A 24,480-nucleotide genomic window follows, 5' to 3' on the forward strand; every position below is an offset into this window, starting at 1 on the left:
ATTAAAGCTTATATTTCATTTGAGCCATTTTGCGGACTCGGTTACTGCAAAACGTTTGGAAAAATTCCTCATGGTAGTATTAAAGTTTGTTTTTCATTTAAGCCACTTTGAGGGGTTTAAAATATCTCTAATTATTGGGTTTATCCTGTTTACTTGGAAGTTTTACCGCGGGTGTATTCTGTCTAAAACAGTAGGCTTGGAGCGCCTGTGATCGATCTGTTTGCATTTTCCGGTCATTTCTGAGCACGAGTGTATATCCTGAGTAGCCATGTGAATTGGTTCTCTGTGGTAAAAGTGCAGTCGCTGTATATCTTAGCAATGTGTTTCTGTGTACATTAGCTCTTTAATAAAGAAATGCAAAAGATCTAAGTCTGGGGACCTAGGTGGCCAAAATAAAGACCTTTTCCATCTAATTAATCAGTACCAAGAAAATGAAAGTATTTCACGTAAGACAAAGGAGGTTAACGATGAATAAGTACGCTATATGAATCTGCTTACGGGGAATACATTATTATTTGCAAAAAAAAAATTACTTGCTCCATTTGACATGACGAGAGAATTTGAAGTGCCACTTTATGTTCCTATTCTTACTTAGAATATTTTGATGCATACTACCACATTGTATCTTCCTGGAGCGGCATTTTTTAAAACACACTGTATAATGCACAGATCTGTGATCTCAGAAATGTAAGGATTTATTTATTAACAACACCATAAAACTAATTTAAATTATTACATACATCATAACATAATTTAAGTGAGTTATTAATACTTTGTCATTTTAATAATGTTTTCTGGTGCACTAAGGAGCATTTATCAGACTGTTAAAATTTTCCAGGGGGTAAAGAAAGAGGGAGATAGCGAGCGAGAAACTTGATCAGAGTTTCAGGAAGACTTGGCTTATTATCATTAGAAAGGTAATACGTAATTACGGAGGAAGACTTGTAAACTTGAGTCATATTCCAACAGGAAACTTATCTGAAGAAAACCAACAATCTCAAACTCCGCCAACTACTCCCAGATACGACTACATATGCGCTCCTAGTAGCAAGTTACATAATTTGGATCAAGACTGAGAGTTTCGTGGAACATGGAATGCATCATTTATAAATTATAATAGGAAATAAATTGTTATAGTCTCTGACTTACTTTTACAATAATAATAATAATAATAATAATAATAATAATAATAATAATAATTTTATTTACTTATTTATTTATTTACTTATATTTAATGTGCTGTACTACAGCCAGTGGCCAATTACAGTTCAGCACAAAGAATATAACAAAAACATTAGCAATGATATAATAGTACATTATGTAACGAGCCTATAATGAAGGTAATTAAGAAGCGAGTATGGATATTTATGAAACGAGCGCAAGCGAGTTTCATAATTTTCATACGAGCTTCTTAATTACCATTATAGGCGAGTTTCATACGACTTTTTATGCTCGACCATATATCTAACTTGATATTATTAATTTTCTTTGTATCTGACCTTGACCAATGTCCCGTATGTTGTGAGATGTTGGCAGACGCGAAAGTATTGATTTTTTCCGAGGAACAGATGTTCACATTGACCTTGCTAGGCCATAAGAACCTACATAGATAACATTGAAATTAAATTAGACATTGAAAAACGAGATGACAAATTGAATTTATTTGAATATTATTTACAATTAACGGTAATTATTATAGTAACAGAACATAACCTTCTGCGACAGTATTGGATTTCCAGCCTCCGTGACTTTTCGCTAATTCTCTTTCGATTGCATATCCGAGAATAATCAATACTTGCGGTTTTATAACGGTAGAAAGCTGACCTGTCATTGGCTGAACAGTTGTAACATGAGTCGTCATTGGCTGAAAGACCTGACCTTTAATGAGTAGGTGTACTTTAATGACATGCATTAAAGGTCTGCTACCAGGTGTATAATTACTACATTTCGGCATGGTCGAGCATAAATTACAATAAAGTACAATGGAATAATTAAAATAATGGCAATTAAATAAAATGATAATTGCAAATGAAATAATGGAATCGTATAAATGAAGAATAGAATTTATATAAATAGTATTACAAATATATACAAGATAACGAGCATATTATAATACATATCTAAACAAAAGGCATAAATTAATAACAGCTGATGTAAAACACGAAAAGTATATACTACACATTAAATGGATCCAAGTTCAATCCATGCAAATTAGCATATTTTTTACGTCTGCAGACCGGAGAGAAAGATTTAAACTTCTATTATAATATTTTTATGAAATCTTAAACCTTTAGCAGGAATACGAAGACTAATATTCCTTATGAATAATTCACAAACAATATCACCCTTAATGACTTTACAAAAAAATAAATAATCAAGATCTTGACGTCTGGCAAATAAACTACAGCAATTAAAATATTTGCAGTTAATTTCATATTTATAGTCGGAATTTGGTAAAAATCTATAAGAACACAAGGAAATAAATAATAATAATAATAATAATAATAATAATAATAATAATAATAATAATAACAATAATCCCTGGCGCTACAGCCCGTGAAGGGCCCAGACCGACCAGCAGGCTGCTGGTCTCACGCCACATGCCCTTAGCAGAGGTGGACGATCATCCAACTAGAATGGAGGTATCGTATGGTTAGCACGATGATTCCCCCCCCCCAGCCCCCCCCAGCCGTTATAGCTGGCTTTCGCAACCGGATTTCGCTACCTGTCACAGCTCCCCAAGTGCATCACGATGCTGGGTGGGAACCGATCCCATACATTGGCCGAAATTTTATGAGAAAATTTCTTCCCCTATGAGAACTCGAACGCGGACTGTGTATATAGATAGATATTGTATATTAATACTTGGAATTGACAGAAGCAGAGGTAATTGCGGGATGCTAAAGGAGTATGGGCTTCAAAACGAAGCAATTCATATGAAAGTAAGGGTGATAAAATACTGGTTAAAAATTATATTTGGAGATCAATCGCTTTTGCGGTCGATTTGCTACAAAGTTCAACAAAGATAGGGTTGGGAAAAGGGGTGGATTTATAAACTGCAGAGGGGGCTGCATCATATAGGAATGGGATGGATGTGGGACAAAGGTGAGAATAACAGAAGGAATGTATGGCATAATGTGAAGATGCGATTAATTGATATCGAGAGGCAAGAGATTGAGCTCCAATGTTCGGAAAAGTCCTCACTACATTTTCAATCACATCTCATGCTTAACTGGGGGAGGTGTGACTACGTAAACTCTTGTAACAAAGACAGCAGAGCAGGTTTGGCGTGGCTAAGACTAGGGGCATGGAAGGGTAATAAAATTGTCAACGAAGAAGGAGAGCGCCTTTGTCCGATTTGCAGAGAAAAGGAATCCTATAAACATATTGTATTACAGTGTGTCGAATTGGAACATGCACGGAGAAAATATCTACCACCCTCGATGCTAAGTCAGAATAGGAGTTCGCTTGCATGTCTTGACCTCATGGGAAATAGAGAATGGGAACAAAAGACTGGATTGTTCCTCTTGAAGGCGAGAAAGATTAGAACTTCAGCTGTTGAAGTTTGTGACACGAACTGAGGAAGGGATAATAGTATCTACCCAACTATACATTTTATGTTTGTTTTAGGTTATGATATATTATATAATATGTTTTGTGTGCCATTTTCATTTTAATATGTGTGTTCTTTTAGAGAGTAATGGATATAATCATAGGTGGGGGGGGGGGTGAAACCTACAAAGTAGGACTTGTTTTAGGTACAAAGCACGTACGGTAGAAGACCCGTGCATTGGATTTTAGAGAAAACTATGATAATATAAAAATGTGTATGTATAATATTACTCAATAAATCCATCTATCTATTAATTTCAGCTTTCTGGATACAATACTTTCTGAAAAATGTGTACCAATGTCAAAAAAATAAAAAAGTGCAGAAATATGGTGTCAAAGTTTACATATCATGCAATATTAAATTCCGCAATTTTGGGAGCACTTTTCTCAGAAGTGATAAAAGATACAAATGTAGGAAAATAGGGCATATGCAACATACTTTTATGAATAGAATCTGCTAAATAAATTTAAAAATCCATTGAGCGGTTGGCAAAAAAAATTGATAAAACTGTTTATTTATTTAAACCTGGTAGAGATAAGACCATCAGGTAAACAGGAACACAGTAAAATAATAAAATTACCCAGAGAAATGAACTATATTCAAGCAAGGTAATTGTAGTTATTACAATTTGTATAATTATTTTAGTGTTATACATGTCTGCTGGCATTTTCAATCCGTGTAAGTTTATCGCAGAGGCTATTTGCTAATGGGTTTGTATTATCATACATGCCATACTTTCGACGTTACCTCATTTGGCTCAACAGGGTGCACGCAACATTTCGTGGTGTGTAGTCAGATCATCAGCCAATGCGTAAAGTAGAGCACGTCGAAACTAGCACGTAAAGGCAGCACGAATTACTTGGCGTACATCGGGGTATTCATTGCAGATTTCAGTGTTTGTCGATCATTTTAGGTAACAGAATACATGCTACTGATTCCTTCTTTATCAGTAATTTCAAATTTGTATTTTATTACTTTTACTCTTATCAGGTAAATAAAGGTCTTAAGCAAGAAAATGGTTTGTCACCAATCCTTTTTAACACCTTCTTAGATCAAGCTCTTAGTCAGTGGTATAATAGTACATTATGCAACGAGCCTATAATGGATGTAATTAAGACGCGAGTATGTTTATGAGACGAGCGCAAGCGAGTTTCATAGTTTTCATACGAGCGTCTTAATTATCATTATAGTCAAGTTTCATACGACTTTTTATGCTCGACCATATTTCTAACTTGAAATTATTCATAAGTATTCATGTTATTCTTATCTGACTGAGGAGCGGAACTGACCTTGTGCAATATCTCGTAAATTGTGAAATGTGGGCAGACGTGAAAGTATTGATTTTTCTCCGAGAAACAAATGTCATTGACCTTGATATAATCCAGAGAGTAAAATAAACATTAATCTTGATAGAACCTTGAAATTGAATTAGACATTGAAAAACGAGATGACAAATTGAATTTATTTGAATATTATTTACAATTAACGCTAATTATTATAGTAACAGAACTGACTTTATTCCAAATATAGTGATTTATTGTGCAATTGGTGAAATGAATTTGCGGGAATGTGCTTTGTGAAAGGCTGGAAAATGACGGTGAATTGATGTTAATTTGTGTGTTGTTTTTTTCGACTGAGTTTAATATTGTATTTGTAATTTCAATTTTATTTTGGACCGATTCTTCAATATAACCTTCTGCGACAGTATTGGATTTCCAGCCTCCGTGACGTTTCAATGTTGTGATGTCGCCGCCTGCGTCTTCTAAAATTGTCGCAGAACGCCTGCGAAAACAGTTGTCTTTCGATTCCATATCCGAGAATAATCGATACTTGCGCTTTCATATTGCTACAATGGTATTTTCTGATTGGTGGAACACCTAAACTTTAATGAATAGGTGTACTTTAATGAGGTCCATTAAAGGGCTGCTACCAGGTGTATAATTACTGTACATTTCGGCATGGTCGAGCATAAAAAATGTTCTGGAATGAGTCTACCTATAAATAACAATGCATTGCATTCCCTGTTATTTGCCGACGACCAGGTTTTATTTGCAGGAGATGAAGAAGATATGAAGGGTTCAGCACCTTAGTGGGCCAAGCGCCACATATGAAAAACGTAGAAAACAAAGGTTAAAATTAAGTAATTACCAATAATTCAATGAAAACATATAGCAAATAATATAAACTATGAATATTAAAACTAAATGATATGTCAATTTTCATTAAACTATGGTATTCGCTTAACTTTAATCCTTGCTTTCTCCGTTTTTAATAAATGGCGTTTGGCCCACTATGGCTCTGAAACCCTTCATATGGCCTATGTGTTGAATAAATTGATGGAAGAATATAAAAATGAGGTTTGAGTATTAATTTACAAAAAACAAAATATATGTGCATGGAAAAGTATGAAGGATGGCACAAATATATTTTCGAGTGGTCACCATCAGGAAAGAATAAACAAGGAAGACCAAGATTGAAATGGAAAGTCCATACAGAGAATTAAAAGAAGGAGATTGGAACGATAGAAACAGATGGGCACTGAAGACGGCAAACCTATCAGAAAACGATCTGAGCATGGTGAATAACAAAATTAAATTAAGGATGATAATTTCCATGGGAGCAGGATTAAGAAACTAATGGGAGAGATTTCATCAACAACTTTTCATAAGATTTCGTGTCTGTGAATTTGCTCGTTATTATGACACTTGACTGCAATATCTCCAAATGTTTTTTCAACTTGTAATAAAAGTCTTCACTTCAATCACTTTTCAAGGACTAAATTTCAATTTCTTGTTGCAGAAGAATAAAAAATGTTGGCTCGGATTTTCTACTAGATTGCTCGAAACCTTCACTATGTTCTGAAGCTTCTCACGCGTTAAGACTGTATGATATTTTTCTACATTTCTATTCAGTACTGAATCTGTCGATTTGAATTTATTAACTACAGTAGTTTATGAATCCTGGAACGATTTGGAACTCACACTTTGGGAAATTGTTTAAGAAAGTGTCTCTTCTAACTTTTCCTACAGATTCTTACTGAATAAACTTGCAAAAGACGAAGACTGTAGGATGTTTTTCGACACTTGTACTCAGCCCTGGATATATCGCTTTGAATTTAATCACTAGTTTATGATCCTGGAACGATTTGGAACTCGGACTCCGAGAAATTCTAACTTTTCCTGCAGATTCATACTTAATGTACTTGCGACAGAAGAAGACTGTAGAATTTTTTCGACACTTGTACTCAGCCCTGGATATATCGCTTTGAATTTAATCACTAGTTTATGATCCTGGAACGATTTGGAACTCGGACTTCGAGAAATTCTAACTCTTCCTGCAGATTCATATTTAATGTGCTTGGAACAGAAGAAAACTGTAGGATTTTTTCGACACTTCTACTCAGCCCTGGATATCGCTTTGAATTTAGTCACTAGTTTATGAATCCTGGAACGATTTGGAACTCGGACTCTGTTAAATTGTTTACGAAATTCTCTCTTCTAACTTTTCCTGCAGTTTCATACTTAACCCTTAAATTCACAAAGTATCCTATAGGATACAACAGGTTAATAATTAATTTTAATAGAACAATAGAAAAAATTGGTAGGAAAATTAAATAACCAAAATTACACAATGCTATAATATTGTACAACTTGTAAAATATGGACATTGCGATAATTGTTTTCTTTACAGTCCGACACGGTTTAATAAACTAGTGTGAGAAATGAAGTTTTGCCAATGAACTTATAATTCCGTAGACTTTGCGTAAAGGGAGATAGTCATAAACATGAATTCGGAGATAAATGAAAATTACACTTGAAACCCTTAGTAAAAATTATTTTCTACACAAATAAAATACATCAACTGCTTGTATTCTTTGATTTTTGCACACCCACTTGTATAATTTAACTTGTGTGTTCATCTGGGGAACAAAATTCCACATGGACAAAAAAATGACATACACCACAGAATTGACGAAGACTGTAGGATTTTTCCTATATTTTTATTCAGCACTGAATCTATCATTTGAATTTATTCACTAGCTGTTTATGAAATTCTGCAACGATTTTGAAATCTCAGTCCGAGAAATAGTTTACGGAAGTCTCTTCTAGCTTTTTCTACAGATTCATACCTATGAACTTGCAACAGACGAAAATACTCTGTTCAGTAGCTAGACTAAAAGTCATTAATCACAACAAGATTATGCGCTATGAAAAATGAATGTAGACTGATGAAAGCCAAGGACTGGTTTTTGGGGAGCACAAACCCCGCTAACGTATCAAAATCAGAAAAACTCGCCCAAAACAAACCATCAGTAAACTGCTGTTATCGCTCGAGTCATCCGGCGGTAGAACCGAATTCGGGACCCAACAACCACATTCACTAGAATTTGAGTCGCTAGACTAACGGTCTTTACTTTTTAACTTTCCTCTAGAGTATGCCATTAGGATAGTTCATAATAACAGAGAGGGTTTTGGAATTGAACGGGTTACATCAGCTGCTTGTCTATGCGGATGACGTGAATATGTTAGGAGAAAATCCACAAACGATTAGGGAAAATACGGGAATTTTACTTGAAGCAACTAAAGAGATAGGTTTGGAAGTAAATCCCGAAAAGACAAAGTATATGATTATGTATCGTGACAAGAATATTGTACGAAATGGGAATATAAAAATTGGAAATTTATCTTTCGAAGAGGTGGAGAAGTTCAAATATCTTGGAGCAACAGTAACAAATATACATGATACTCGGGAGGAAATTAAACACAGAATAAATATGGGAAATGCCTGTTATTATTCGGTTGAAAAGCTTTTATCATCCAGCTTGCTGTCAAAAAATCTGAAAGTTAGAATTTATGAAACAGTTATATTACCGGTTGTTCTTTATGGTTGTGAAACTTGGACTCTCACTTTGAGAGAGGAACATAGCTTAAGGGTGTTTGAGAATATGGTGCTTAGGATAATATTTGGGGCTAAGTAGGATGAAGTTACAGGAGAATGGAGAAAGTTACACAACACAGAACTGCACGCATTGTATTCTTCACCTGACATAATTAGGAACATTAAATCCAGACGTTTGAGATGGGCAGGACATGTAGCACGTATGGGCGAATCCAGAAATGCATATAGAGTGTTAATTGGGAGTGGAGGCCGAGACGTAGATGGGAAGATAATATTAAAAGGGATTTGAGGGAGGTGGGATATGATGATAGAGAATGGATTAATCTTGCTCAGGATACGGACCAATGGCGGGCTTATGTGAGGGCGGCAATGAATCTCCGGGTTCCTTACAAGCAAGTAAGTAAGTAAGTAAGTAAGTAAGTAAGTAAGTAAGTAAGTAAGTAAGTAACCCTTAGAAGCCGTAAGACTTATACCAATTTTGCACGCAAATATCTAACTCTTAACCAGGGGTTGGTATACCTGCATAATCGGGTAAAGTCGTGTTGGGTTCGTTAGCCGAGCGGTTTAAGGCGCACAAGATATGTCCGGCCAGCATATCGTGCCTAAAATCGCAGGACACCGCAGTCAATTGAACCTGTGGTAAAGGATGGGGAGGGCCCATGTAAAGCAATCGGTATAATGGTACGCATAGAAACTGATGGGGTTTCAGTTGACTGCAGTTGAAATAATTTTGCTCCTTTTTAAGAAAAAAAAAATCATACAGATAAATATTGTTTTAATCAAGTGCAATGTCCTTATTGTTATATAAAATTAAAGAATATCAACGTATTTAATACATAACATAATTTATAACATATTATATCACGTCATGACTATAAACTAGCTGGCCACTATAATGTACACATGGCTCCTAAAGGTTAATAATAGCTGTTGTCTTGGTCCGTGCATGTGAATTGCATTGTCGGAGAGCACTGTATACTCACTACTCTGCTATCATTTTATCTGAATGTTAGAGCGCGGGAACTATGACAATAGCTGTAAGAATCACAATATAGGGCAGTTCTTCAAAAGAAATTCGTAGCAACATTTTTGGCGAATATCAGAAGGTATCCTTGACTTCTTACATAGTTCTATCCATGTTTCGTGTTCCATATGGATGTCTTGTATACTCCCGGTCAGCTTACTTCATAACTTAAGAGTGAAACCTAACCATTTCCCCCCCCCCATTACTACATATGCTAGTGGAATGTGGTGATTTTCTAGTTTGCAGGTTGAATTTTCTTTCACCAACTTCGTTTCGAATTTCGATACTGACAAATATTACAAATGTTAGTGATTTTGTAACTGGTATGTTGGCAGCTGAGACAAATATCGACAATATTTGTCGGTACTGGAATTCCAAGAAATTAAAATTGTACTAGATTTCTGAGCCGGTTACTGGAAGGCAGTGAAATTTGAACATATTAATAATTAATTAATATCAGTATTAATATTAATACATAATAGTTAAGTATTTTATGTGTTGCGTTGTGGTTATAATTCAAGACTATAGTCAGGTACGTTTTCGGGCTTAGTACTAATAATTTTATGTTGTCAAACAAAATACATTTTTAGATTATATCTCGTGAGTCAATTGTTTAGCCAAACCAATGAATTTCGTATTGCCAGACAAAATACTTGACATGTTGATCCCTTTCCCGTATAGTTTGCCTATGAAAATATGCTACAAATTATTGAATTACTTAAAATAACCTTCCAACATAAAGTACGGTAAGTAAATAAGTAATTTAGTACGTGGGATCGTGTGATATCTAGTAACAGTTGGCAACACTGACAAGACGGAAATATTTGCTGTTTAGGAACTGTTCTTATGTGGCCCTCACTGTAATAGAAGGTGATTATAAGAGTTATTGGAGTTTGGAATAATCCAAACGAAATAGTATGGGCGACAACTGTGTGAGGTTAAGTGGATGCCGAGCGCGTACTGACTTTGCAGTTCCTCACTTACCCTGGCGGCGATGAAATTAAAATTGTACTAAATTTCTGAGCCGGTTACTGGAAGCTAGTGAAATTTGAACATACTAATAATTAATTAATATCAATATTAATATTAATACATAATAGTTATTTTATGTGTTGCATTGTGGTTATAATTCAAGACTATAGTCAGGTAAGTTTTCGGAGTTAGTTCTAATAATTTTATGTCGTGAAACAAAATACATTTCTAGGTTATGTCTCGTGAGTCAATTGTTTAGTCAAACCAATGAATTTCGTCTTGCCAGACAAAATAATTGACATGTTGATCCCTTTTCCGTACAGATTGCCTACGAAAATATGCTACAAATTATTGAATTATTTAAAATAACCTTCCAACATAACGTACGGTAAGTAAATAAGTCATTTAGTATTTAGGATCGTGTGATATCTAGTAACAGTTGGCAACACTGACAAGACGGCAATATTTGCTGTTTAGGAACTGTTCTTATGTGACCCCAAAGCCTTGGTTTTTCTAAACCGACGCATGGGGCGTGCGAGTTGCGAGGCCTGCCTCGCACAAATCCGGACTACACGAGAGATAGTGAGTGGTTTCTATAACTGCGAGATGCGAGATCTGCCCACCTCGCAATTATAGAAACCACTCACTATCTCTCGTGTAGTCCGGATTTGTGCAACGCAAGCCTCGCACCTCGCATCTCGCATGCGTCGGTTCAGAAAAACCAAGGCTTCACTATAATAGAAGGTGATTACAAGAGTTATTGATATTTGGAATAATCCCAACGAAATAGTATGGGCAACAGCTGTGTGAGGTTAAGTGGATGCCGAGCGCGTACTGACCTTGCAGTTCCTCACTTACCCTGGCGGCGATGGAGGTGGTGGGCTTCTCGAGCAGGTCCCACAGCCACTTCTGGTACTGCGCGCACTTGCCGTCGCCGAACTCCTCCTCCTCGCGCTGCCGGAGCGACTCGGCCTCCTTGCGCATCTCCTCGTGCACGTGCTCCTTGCGCTGGTGGTACTTGTGCTGGCAGCACGACTCCAGGTACAATTCGTCGACTCCCCAGTATTCCAGGTCGTCACTAAACGCGAGCACACACATCTCGTCCACTAAGTGTAACTTCCCTGTGCGGTAGAAATTAAGAATAGAACTGAAGGACTTGGGGTGGCGGTCGAAGAAGTACTCGTTGTCGATGAGGGAGTAGTCGTCGCAGAGCTCGGTGATGGCCTCGTGGGTGTTGCAGTCGCGGAGTCTACCCAGACGCGTGTGGGGGAGTCGCTCCAGCGTCCGCCACAGCACTTCGTGTTTGACGCCCCCCACGTTTATACAGACCCGTCGGTTGAGCGCCTTGGAGCGCATAATCATGAAGGGCTCCGGGGGAAGCGACGACATGGAGCGGGAATGCGCTCGCTGTTGCATGTTGAGCGGCAGCGGAGGCGGGGGCGGTGGGAGAGGCGGAGAAGACATAGGGAAAGGTGCGTACCGCACCTCCTTGCTAGTGCTTCCTCCGCCCCCACTGCCGCCTCCAACGCCACCGCCGCCTCCGCCGCCGATGTCATCTCCCCCGCCGGTATTGTTGGGGAGATCTCCGAGTTCCCAACGCACGCCCACCCCATCGCCCTCCCTGTCGCCCACCATGGACGGTACCGGCTGCTGTTGTCTCTTCTTCTGCTGTTGGAGTTGGAGGTGGAGGTGGTGGTGGCTGCTGCCGCTAAAGCTGAAGGCTGGCGGCGCCCAAACTCATCCCCCGCCCGACTCGCTCTCGCCACTCCTCTGCCGCATCGTGATCTGCAACAAGCAACACACGCTCCGTTACAAACCTGGGGCCTGTTTCACAATGTTTACAATCTTTGTAAATTGTAAACTTTGCTTGTAAATTGTAAACTTCTGTTTCACAATCTTTGTTTGTAATGTTGAACTTTACAAAGGAAATCAAATCTTTACAAATTAAATTTTGCTCACTTTACAAGTATTCTGTTTCACAATGAAGAGTAATTTTACAAACGTGTAAATTTTACTTGTAAAATTAGCACATTTTCTACAATACCTCTGAGACGTGTAAAGTTTGATATTGCAACAAATTATGAATAAATACAACAAAGAAATACTTATTAAATTAATTTTTGAGTAACTGGATAATATTAAGAATTAAACTAAAGCAGTTTTGATGTTATTAAGGAGTTCTAATGACTCAGACAAAGATATTGAATTTAGGCCTAATCAAACGAAGACGTATACGTATTCTCCGGGCAAGAATTAATAACACGTTCGTATCATTGTATAAATTTAATGAAAGGTTTCGAATGAGTCCCGCGCTATACTTCAGAATACCGCGTAAGTATTTATATACGAAGACTGTATTTAATAAATACTCGCACTTAATAAAGAAGTTCCTTGCATCGAAAATAAATAATTCAATAATGCAATAGCGACACTACTTACGCAGTATTCTGAAGTCGTTTCGAGTCCCGTTTCGTTGGAATCTCTCCTACAAGATATGGGACATCATATCCAACATCCAAAAGAGAAAAGTGATGCCCTAACCTCAAAGCGAGAGCTGTATTGTTTTGCATTGGATGCATACTAGCTGTCAGTTCCGTGGGTTAGCAGATAAGCATGGAATTTCTAGGATATCAGTGTGCCCACAGGGTAGTTGATGTTGTTAAAAGAGTTAAATTCGGGGCAGGTTTTTGATCACCAAAATGTTATTTACTATAGCACAGAATTTTTATGCTGCTGATGGGATCACTAATGTTTAAGAGGTTAGGAATGCAACATTAATAAATACTGATAGATCAACACAAAAAATTAACCTGATTTTGTGTTTAGATATCGTATGTTTTTATAAATTGCATATTTGTACGTGGACCAAATCTGTTATTTACTTTCAATTAACAATCAATTAACAATTAACTTATTTGACTGAATTTTGTGCTAACTTTGGTCATTTAAGTAACAGACATATTGGTATACTCGACCAATTACAACACATGAAACTCCATTGTCGCCAATATATAAAAATCTAAATACTTTTAATTTTTTTAACAATGCTTTATATTTTCTGTTGGTGAAATATGAATCAGCAAGCTTAGAATAATCTATTTTAGTACAAAATATAAACATATGTATCGATAGTAGTAAAAATACAGCGACTTTAGCTCTGCTCCTTAGAGATTTTTGTAAAATGTCGTTGGCGATATTGTGTAACCAATAATGCGTATTTGTAAATTTCTTTAGCTGATTTTGTAAAGTTCGTCAGACTTTACAAACTAATAAAATAGCATTGTGAAACACAATTTACAAGCATTTGTAAACTTTTACTTGTTATTTGTAAATTGTTAATTTGTAATTTGTAAGGATTGTGAAACGGGCCCCTGGTCTGCAAATTGGCCGCCATTCAACTTAATCCTTCTCCAGTGTTACTAACTTTGTCAGCTGCTTCCGACTAACTAACTCCTAGAATCTGTTGAAGTGGTGGGAAAATCTGCCAGAAATATTTTGTATTTAATGCTATAGCCACAGTCTAGTATATACGGTCACGAAGCTTGAGTTGTGAGGATGCTTGGAACAATTTACTATGCCGGTACCATTTCGCATTGTCTCTACTTAAGCGATATTAGCGATCCTAGTGGTTAGCAACTATCTATGGATGCATATTTACTACCTATTGAGCTTCGTGACTGTATATACTAGACTGTGCTATAACTCTGTCTTCTGTGAATAATTATTTATTTTTATTTTTTTTAGTTGGTTATTTAACAACGCCGTATCAACCGAATTATTAACCGAATCCTCAGAAGTTAAGTATTTAGGCATAACAATCGACCAACACTTAGGATGGAACAAACATATTACATATTTATGCAATAGATTACGTAAAACAATTTATATCTTTGTTATACTTCGGTAATATGTACCAATTAATATTTTACGTCTCATTTATTTAACTTTATTTCAATCCATTCTCCAGTATGGAATTTTAGGGTGGGGAAATGCTTGTAATTCTAATCTCACTCCACTAATACTTATTCAGAAAAGAATTATTAAAATATGCCTTAATAAACCAATTGATTACTCATCTCAGCTTTTGTTTACTGATTTTAATGTTTTGAAAATCAAACAAATTTATTATATTGCCTTATTAATCTTCATACATAAAAACCGTAATAAATTCAAATTGTATCATCATAAATATGGAACTAAAAGATCCGATTTTATACGACTAGAGGAACCAAAGTGTTTCACAAGCACAGCTCTGAGCCATGGCACCTACTTTGGTACAAGGTTATACAATAAAATAATTGATAAATACTCAAATTTGGAAAATTTTAGTATCAGAAATTTAAAAAATAGCGTTAGGAATTTAATTTTTAAAGAATATATATTGATTTAATATGTACATGTATTTGTATGGCTTAAATTGTTAAAATTGAAATTGTATTTTTAAATTTAATATATTCCTGTAATTTTTTTTCTTGACCCAGTTTGTGTCAAAAAAATTATCTTTGTGTTTAGATATCTCCCTGAGGACGAGTTTTTTTACTCCTTCAGGGAAGAAATAAGATTGTATTTTTGTCAATGTTATTTTATTAACAATAAACAATATAATAACAATATAATAACTACTACGTTATTTTTAGCGTCGATGAGATTGGTGATAGCGAGATGATATTTGGCGAGATGAGGCCGAGGAATCGCCATAGATTACCTTGCATTTACATTACGGTTGGGGAAAACCTCGGAAAAACCCAACCAGATAATCAGCCCAAGTGGGGATCGAACCCGCGCCCGAACGCAACTTCAGACCGGCAGGCAAGCGCTTTAAGCGACTGAGCCACGCCGGTGGCTGTGAATAATTAATTTTGAGTCAATACTATACAGGGCGTGTCAGGAGGAGTGTAAAATATTTAAAGATAATGTAGTTTGTATTAATCTATACCGACTTAACGTGATATACCTGTGTTCGAAATGTAACGGTTAGGATATTATTGATGGACAAACTTTTAAATTGAGAAAGGCATTATAGACGAATTTCTACGTTTAAGAATATTGTAATATGTTATGTTATTGAAAGTGCTGCATATTGTGTTGTTCCAATAAGTTTATTTCATAATTAATTACGAACTTAATTGCACAAGACAAATTACTAAGGTTGCCTTTCTTATGGATCGCATAAATTATAAATTCATACCACATACCGGTACCGGTTGTCTTTCAGACCTCGATGAAACACTTGGTAGCTTGCCAGTTTTAGGTAACATCCGGTGAAAACGGGAAAACACACAGATAGATGATATCCTTCGATTGAGGCAGCCAATGAATTGCCATCACAAAATCCATAAACAAAAAGCATGTCTGAATATTCACTATGCGAATATACGAATTAAATGTCAAGTGAACGCGTATTTAGTTGTTGTGTCGCGTTGGCGTTGCGGTACTCAGATGCTGTCGTGTGCAAAAGATACGGCGTAACATGTCAAGTATAGTACATCGAACCGCAAGACTTTCCAGTATTTCTACCCAATCGTTAGGTTTCGGAATTACGTCTATCAGGTTAAATCACGGCTGGGCACCGGGAGCGATTCCAAACTCTAAACGGGGACGCTTAATATTCATCCGTCAACGCAGCACGGTGTTCGGCGGGGAAGAAAGACGTTGAAGAGAAGTCATGTGGCTTCCCGTGAGAGAGGACAATTCACTCTTGGTGTCCAGTCCTAGGTTAAATCAATGTAGGTTAACCCAAACTACGTTATTCCGAAGTATTTTACATTCCTCCTGAGACACCCTGTATAGGGACTGCTAGGAACAAACTGAGAATCCGCAATTTTGACATAATTCACACATCATCCAGGAGATGAATAATGTTGTTTAGTCAACTTTCCGAAGACAGGTTGGAACCTCATAAGTGATTAAGGCATCACTCATGTGGCAACTAAGACAGAAGATAGTTGGTTAGGATCGCCAGTTTCTTTCCCTCTCCATTGCATACATCGCTGACTAGTAGCATACTACAGATGGATGATATGATATGTGTAACATGTGGATGCATAATCGGTGTAAGTGAACATCAACGAACTCTATGAACATGATAATGTGTGTGTGTAATATGTACGTCATACAAGTAAACAACGAAAGCTTCCAGAATGAACTAAAGTCTAGAGATAGAAATTATAAAAGGAAAACTTACCATTAAAAAAAAAAAGAAAAAAAAATATTTTGAACTTCCGTGACTGAATTCATTTTAAATGTTAAGCAATTTTCATTAGTTTTATTGTACCAGATGATTTCTGTTAATAGTCTGTGTTAATTGCATTGAGTCCTTTTATAGTATTGGTATTCATATGTTATTTCATTGCTTTATTATTAAACTAGCCGTACCCGTGCGCTCCGCTCCACTTGTTAGAAATAAATACAAAGTAATTACATAATTAAAATAGGACGTTTGATCCGGGGAACATTCGTGTTTGATAGAAGGATAAATCGTTTAATATGTTACTTAATTTAAATTGTATTTAAATAATTAAAATGCGATCATTTGGTCCAGAGAGCACTCAGAAGTTACTGTAATAACATTATAGCATTATGTCCATCTAGAGAAACTATACTTTCCAATGGTGAAATAATAATTAATTATACAAATCGGTTAATTTAACTTTCGATATTACTTCATACAAACACAGAAACATTCTCTGTAGGCTGTATTTCATAGCTTTCGATTGTTGTTGTCCAAGGCCCCTTATAGACGTAGTATTTGTTTTCATTTCATTACACCGCCTTAGATGGCACTGTATTTTAATTTTTATAACTCATTTATCTCATTAAATATCAGTCTTATGAAAATTTTGCAAAGAATAAAACTTATCGGAAATCATTTTTAAAGAAACGTTTGTTATGAAACATATTTCACAAACATCAATAATAAGCTAGATATTTCGATTTAATTCAGGCCCCCTTATAACCCGCCTTTTAAATAACGTATTTTCAATGTCATATAGCCTAAAATCTAAGTTAAACGAACTTAATTTATATTCCAATTTTCATATAAATCGATTCAGCTATTATCGCGTGAAAAGGTAACAAACATCCAAACAGACATACATACAAACAAAAATGTCAAAAAAGCGATTTTCGGTTTCAGGGTGGTTACTTATATATGTTAGGACCAATTATTTTTGGAAAATCGAAAATTACCAGAAAAAATTTCGGCTACAGATTTATCATTAGTATAGATTTTACTGTATAACTGAGTTGTCCAATATCCGTGTACTGTTGTATATAAAATGGCTTAAATGGGTAGAAGGAATGAAACATTATCAGTCCCTGTTTAAGCAACTCTTATAACACTTATGTTATCAGTCCAGACATCGGATTTTAGATCCTTAAAAATATGCGTTTCGCCACCTAAATTAGGCTCTAAAATTAAAAAAAAAAAAGGCGCGAAATACAGTTTTCGGCATCTAAAAATAAAATGTCAGGCTATATAGAGAAAATTTTACAAAACATTAGCAACAATGTCTCATCATTTCTATATTCAGTTGTGCCAACATAATTTCTACTCTCCAAATTTCCCTAGTATTCATAAAATGTCAATACATTGTGCAAAGTCTTTAGATTATCATCATATAATCGTTTTTGTTACATTGTTGAAATTGAAATTATAGCAATGTGTTGCTCATTACTTTCAGTACGACCCTCTGTAATGCTTTAAAGAAAATATTAGTAGGCTATTATAATCAGAGATTAAGGGTGTTTGAGAATAAGGTTCTTAGGAAAATATTTGAGGTTAAGAGGGATGAAGTTACTGGAAAGTAGAGAAAGTTACACAACGCAGAACTGCACGCATTGTATTCTTCACTTGACGTAATTGATATTGATATTGATATATATTTCTCAAAAATCTTCGGTCCTGCTGGCCCTTCACATTTCTATATTCGGGCCAGCAATCCCTTACTTGCACTATTTACAATTTTAAACAAGACGTGTACTGATCCTTGAAGCCTGCTCTTGCCATGTCTTTGATGTCCCTTCATTTTCACTTGACCATCATTTTACTTTATCCACTATTATTCTACTTCCCTTCTCTTGTTCTCAGTTCCCTTAAAAAAATTATAAAAATAATTTCTAAAATTAATTAATAATTCTTCCCTCCCAAACTAATTTCATATTTTAAATAACAATGCACATAACTTATTTAATATAAAAGACCTAACCCTTGTTGACTATTTCACTACAAACTTGAACTAATAATATATTCACTGACTAAACACTTCTCCACCACACATTAGCGCTCGTATCCTGGCAACATTGCTTTCACTTTATTTATAACACAATTTAACACTGGAACAAAAGAACTACAGTTCACCTCCATTTAACCATTCCTAGCTAACCTACTATTATTTCAACCCACTGATGCACCATTTCCTCAGATTATAGACAGGTTTTTGTCCAGTATTGCCCCCTCTTTTCTCACTCCTGGCACGCTTTACACACTCACTACTTCCTCTTCTATTCCCCGCACTTGTTTCGCTTTCTCGTTCACCCGTCTCTTCTTTCGTCGATTCAGCCTTCCTCTCTCTCCCCTTCTGCCTTTCTCCACTCCTGTTGCCATCTGATACTATGCTTATTCCGCTGGCTTGGCCTTGGGGTGACGTCATTGCTGGTCGTCTACCAGATGGTGCAGTCGTTGCCTTAGAGTGCACCGCCTGAGTGGAATTTGATGACGCTGGATTCTTTCTACATTCTTCCCTCGCAATCTCTTGAGTCACTGACCTCCTGTCATCCGCAACTTTACCTTTTCTATTTCTTCCATTATTATTAACAATCTTTTTAACTCTCTCCTTTATCTCTAATCTTTTACTTTCGTCAATATTCTCTCCATTTTCCGACGCATTCAAGTTTTCCAAACAAAATTCCACATCAAATAACTCCCCGTTAATTTTCAATCTGTTCTTGATTAATTTTGCATAATGTCCATTACTCCTAGCTGCTTTCATAAACGGCACCAACACTTTCCTTCTACACCTCACCTCGTATTCAAAATCTTCATCTATACTAATGTTCGAGTCTTTCAATGCTTTCTTACAATCTAAGATTTTCTCCTTAATCATCCGGTTTGCTAGTCGGACCAATATGGGCCTATTTTCCCCATGCCCCACTCTATACACCTCTTTCACTTCACCATTCCCGTTGTCGATGTCTAACCATTCCCAGCACACGTTTAATATCACTTCATACGTGTCCATAGACTGTTCTTTCTCCTGTTCTTCAATACCAAAGAAAATTAAGTTATTCCTCCTTTTCTCTTCTTCTAAGTACTTCACCTTCTTTTTTAATATATTGTTTTCCTTTTGCAGATCTTCCAATTTTTTGTTGATACTCTTGGTGGTCTCCTTTAAACTTGTGGTATCCATTCTCCACCGCTCTTTCGCCTCACTTGTCACGCACTATGAAGCGGCTTACAACCGCACTTTGCTAAGTTAGCAGGCTCGCGGTCACTCACGTCTTACTCGGTTGCTTGCTCATTGAGAACTGACTTGACATAATTAGGAGCATTAAATCCAGACGTCTGAGATTGGCAGGACATGTAGCACGTATAAGCGAATCCAGAAATGCATATAGAGTGTTAGTTGTGCGGCCGGAGGGAAAAAGACCTTCGGTGAGGCCAAACGTAGATGAAAGGATAATATTAAAATGGATTTGTGGGAGGTGGGATATGATGATAGAGACTGGATTAATCTTGCTCAGGATAGGGACCGATGGTGAGCTTATGTGAGGGTAGGAATGAACCTTCGTGTTTCTTAGAAGTAGTAAGTAAGTAAGTAAGTCTGTTAGAATACTTTACAGAAAATATTAGTAGACTGTTATAATATTGTATCAGCTGCTTGTCTATGCGGATGACGTGAATATGTTTGGAGAAAATCCACAAACGATTAGGGAAAATACGGGAATTTTACTTCAAGCAACTAAAGAGATAGGTTTGGAAGTAAATCCCGAAAAGACAGAGTATATGGTTATGTCTCGTGACGAGAATATTGTACGAAATGGAAATATAAAAATTGGAAATTTATTCTTCAAAGAGGTGGAAAAATTCAAATACCTGGGAGCAACAGTAACAAATATAAATGAGTAAATTAAACGCAGAATAAGTATGGGCAATGCCTGTTATTATTCGGTTGAGAAGCTTCAATCATCCAGTCTGCTGTCAAAAAATCTGAAAGTTAGAATTTATAAAACAGTTATATTACCGGTTGTTCTGTATGGTTGTGAAACTTGGACTCTCACTCTGAGAGAGGAACATAGGTTAAGGGTGTTTGAGAATAAGGTGCTTAGGAAAATATCTGGGGCTAAGCGGGATGAAGTTACAGGAGAATGGAGAAAGTTACACAACGCAGAATTTCACGCAAAGTATTCTTCACCTGACATAATTAGGAACATTAAATCCAGACGTTTGAGATGGGCAAGGCATGTAGCACATATGGGCGAATCTAGAAATGCATACAGAGTATTAATTGAGAGGCCGGAGGGGAAAAGACCTTCGGGGAGGCCAAACGTAGATGGAAGGATAATGTTAAAATGTACTTGAGGGAGGTGGGATATGATGATAGAGACTGGATTAATCTTGCTTAGGGTAGGGACCGATGGCGGGTTTATGTGATGGCGGCAATGTACCTTCGGGTTCCTTAAAAGCCAGTAAGTAAGTGGAACCCTAAAAGTGGCATTAGTAGACAATTAGCTGTGGTAGGCATGTCATTCGCCACCCACTTGACTGCTTCGTGGATCTATTCTCATTACAGTCGAGACCTGCAGTTCGCAATTTGCAGCTCAAGTGTGTTTGCAGAAATTCATCATCTCCAACAGTCTCAATGTAGGCTACGTGTTCTATTGTCTCGTTCTGAGCTGGCTGACAATTGGTTGTGTGTGTTGTCAAGATACAGGGGAACTCAATTTATCTTCCAAGATTCTCACGTAGACGTCAGTTGGCATTCTATGTTCGACAGACATTCTATGTTTGTCTAGGGATGTGCAGTAGGCTTTTCATGAAACCCGTTTCTTCAGGAAAATCCTAGAAATATCTTGAACGACCAGCTTTTATGAAACAGTTTATAGGTACATAATTCGGAACTTCATAAAGCATTAATCAAGTGCCTTCGAACTTCATGAAGAGACAAGCTCTAGCCCCTGTTTGATGTAGTTTCATCTCCTAGAAGTAATGTCATTAATTTTAGAAGTTTATTCTTTGAGATATTTCAAACAAAAAAGTTTAATTAAAATTCGTTTGTTTTTGCTTCCTTTTCGAAATAAAAATTATTTTATATGAAAAATCTCATAGCGGAAAGCCACCGATTTCCTTCCTAAACTGCTTAGTCAATTTAAGAGAGCAGTCTATTGTGATAAGTAATAAATGATTGAAAGGATTTTAGTTTGTCCTTTAAATTTGGATAAATTTGAACCGAACAAATGCAACTTTTCGTTCTGCAAAGGCATTTTAGAATATTGAAAAGCCTAATTCCCTAAACATGAATAAGAATAAGAATAAGAATAACGTTTTCGTCAAAGAATCGCATGGTAGAGTGTATGTAGATCAAATTGTTGTTTAGGTTGGAGTATCTACATCTTTCGCGTGTATAAATTTAGTAAAATTCAAAATGTAATGTCTATATATCCCAAATAAATTTTCTACTGGAATTTATTATAGTTATTAGACAATACTTCTAGGTTATAAACAATATTTGGACTCCCCCCCCAAAAAGAAATAAAGGTTTATTATTACGGGTAATTATATTTTTAGTTGCGGTGTAATTTTCGTAGGAAAAGCTAGTTTCTCTGATATCTTGTAGAATTTTGAATATTTTTAACGTTTCCTTCTCTGTTTTATTCATAACGAGTGTTTAACACATCCTGTGCTCATAAATTTTTAGGGTGCTATTCATAGACATTTCGCTAGCCCGCGCTACGAGCGTGCTAAACAGGATTCATATCATATCATATCATATCATATCATATCATATCATATCATATCATATCATATCATATCATATCATATCATATCATATCATATCATATCGCTGACACTCGTTTATGAATACGAAAAACGTTAGTTCGCTGATCATCCACCGAAAGTCCGCGCTAAGAATGCCTCTGAATACGGGCCTTAATGTTTAAATAAGATATAATAGTATGTTTTCTTTTTCATGAATCATATAATTTAATATTTTACATAACCATTTACAACGACTAGGTATTACACTTTTTTTTTAGGGAGGTGGGATATGATGGTAGGGATTGGATTAATCTTGCTCAGGGTAGGGACCGATGGCGGGCTTATGTGTGGGCGGCAATGAACCTCCGGGTTCCTTAAAAGCCATAAGTAAGTACACTTTTATTACGTCATACTACTTTTGACCAACAGAACGGTATGAAATGACGTGTTTCAACTAATCATGGCTGCTTATCCTACAATTTTTTTATCATATCCCTAGCATTTGTTTGTTTTTATCATCTCACTAGCATTTGTTTGCCAACATTGTACTTTCAATAACTGAACCTTTTAAAATGATTCATGTTTATTTCATCATCCTTAATTAAAAATGTTCTATCATTTACCTTGTTTATGTTATTTATATTATATTGGACTATAGCTTCTGCTGTATGAGATTATGGTTAGTCACGTATCAGAGATTGCTTAATATATATATATATATATATATATATATACATATACATATACATATACATACATATATAGATAATTGTAGTGGAATGCAACAATTTTAATAAAAATGAAACTGACTCAACAAAGCCTTCTTGACTAGTAATCGTCCATAGAGTTCAATGAAGATTGTACAGTTGGCACAATTGATAACAAGAGAATAGCTCATCATAACACACTGCTGCCATCTAGCGGAATATTTATAATGATGAGATGGTACCGTGATAAATTTCCAAGAGAGTTTAGTACATATTTTAGTAGGTCAATTCATATTTATTATATTAGAGTACTTTATTTCTTCTAATCTTTATATACTTTCTTCTAATCGTATAATAGTCAATTAAATCCTACTCGAGTTTTGATTTTCTCTAGATAAATAAAATACTCTAGTGAGATTACTTAGAAAAATGACTTGAGATGATAAAACAGTGCTGAAGTCGGGTTTTGTTCTCCAGTATGAACTGTATTGATATATACTACAAAGATTTATTTAAAATCATCCGTCCTCAAGTGAGGTTGTCCACAGGGATCCGGAATTAACAAACATAAAAAGATAAAGGGAAATGAAACGAGTAAAATAATTATTTGATTTTTACATTAAAACAAAAAAATTATGTGTTGACGTATAAATGATAGTGTAGAATTTGAAGAGAGGCCTTCAGAATTTCCATCAGAATTTCTGCACCTCATAGAAGGGAATTTTAAAGGATTTTAGGATATTACACGAATATTTTGGTAAACAATCCCTCGGTCCAAATAGTAAACCTGCAACATCCCAGTTGTAAAGCGAAATGCCATATTTTTTACTGAAGTATGGACGGCAAGGTATATATTTACCTCGCTTGCATATCAACAAATTTGGAAGTTATGAAGGAAATGGAGTTGGAAAATTTAAGTTACGGAAATGGAGCGACAAACTTACCGAAGGTAAGAAGTTACGTCCATTTTAAATGGTCAAGTTTATTGATATAGTTTCACGTTTTAAGTCATAAATCCAAAATTATAAGCGATATTTTTTTCCACTATACTATTAAGGAATGTTCATTGAAAAAAATGAAATAATAGTACATTATGCAACGAGCCTATAATGGTAGTAATTAATACGCAAGTATGTTTGTTTATGAAACGAGCGCAAGCGAGTTTCATAATTTTCATACGAGGGTCTTAATTACCATTATAGACAAATTTCATACGACTTTTTATGCTTGACCATATTTCTAACTTGAAATTATTCAAAAGTAGGTCATGTTATGGTTATGTAAGTGA

The 24,480-nt window shown here is 35.8% G+C and overlaps 1 protein-coding gene across 4 annotated transcripts in view; it reads right to left on the bottom strand.

Moving 5' to 3' along the window:
• Positions 1–24,480, bottom strand: part of Shab (Shaker cognate b) — a 560,996-nt gene that overhangs the window by 286,929 nt on the left and 249,587 nt on the right. For all 4 annotated transcript variants that reach the window (XM_069845212.1, XM_069845209.1, XM_069845210.1 and 1 more), the window contains exon 2: positions 11,367–12,293. In XM_069845212.1, coding sequence (XP_069701313.1) covers positions 11,367–12,143 — 777 coding nt within the window. In that variant the 5' untranslated portion in view covers positions 12,144–12,293. The remainder of the gene's footprint in view (positions 1–11,366; positions 12,294–24,480) is intronic.

This window comes from Periplaneta americana, chromosome 14 (assembly GCF_040183065.1).
Source record: "Periplaneta americana isolate PAMFEO1 chromosome 14, P.americana_PAMFEO1_priV1, whole genome shotgun sequence".
NCBI lineage: Eukaryota > Metazoa > Arthropoda > Insecta > Blattodea > Blattidae > Periplaneta > Periplaneta americana.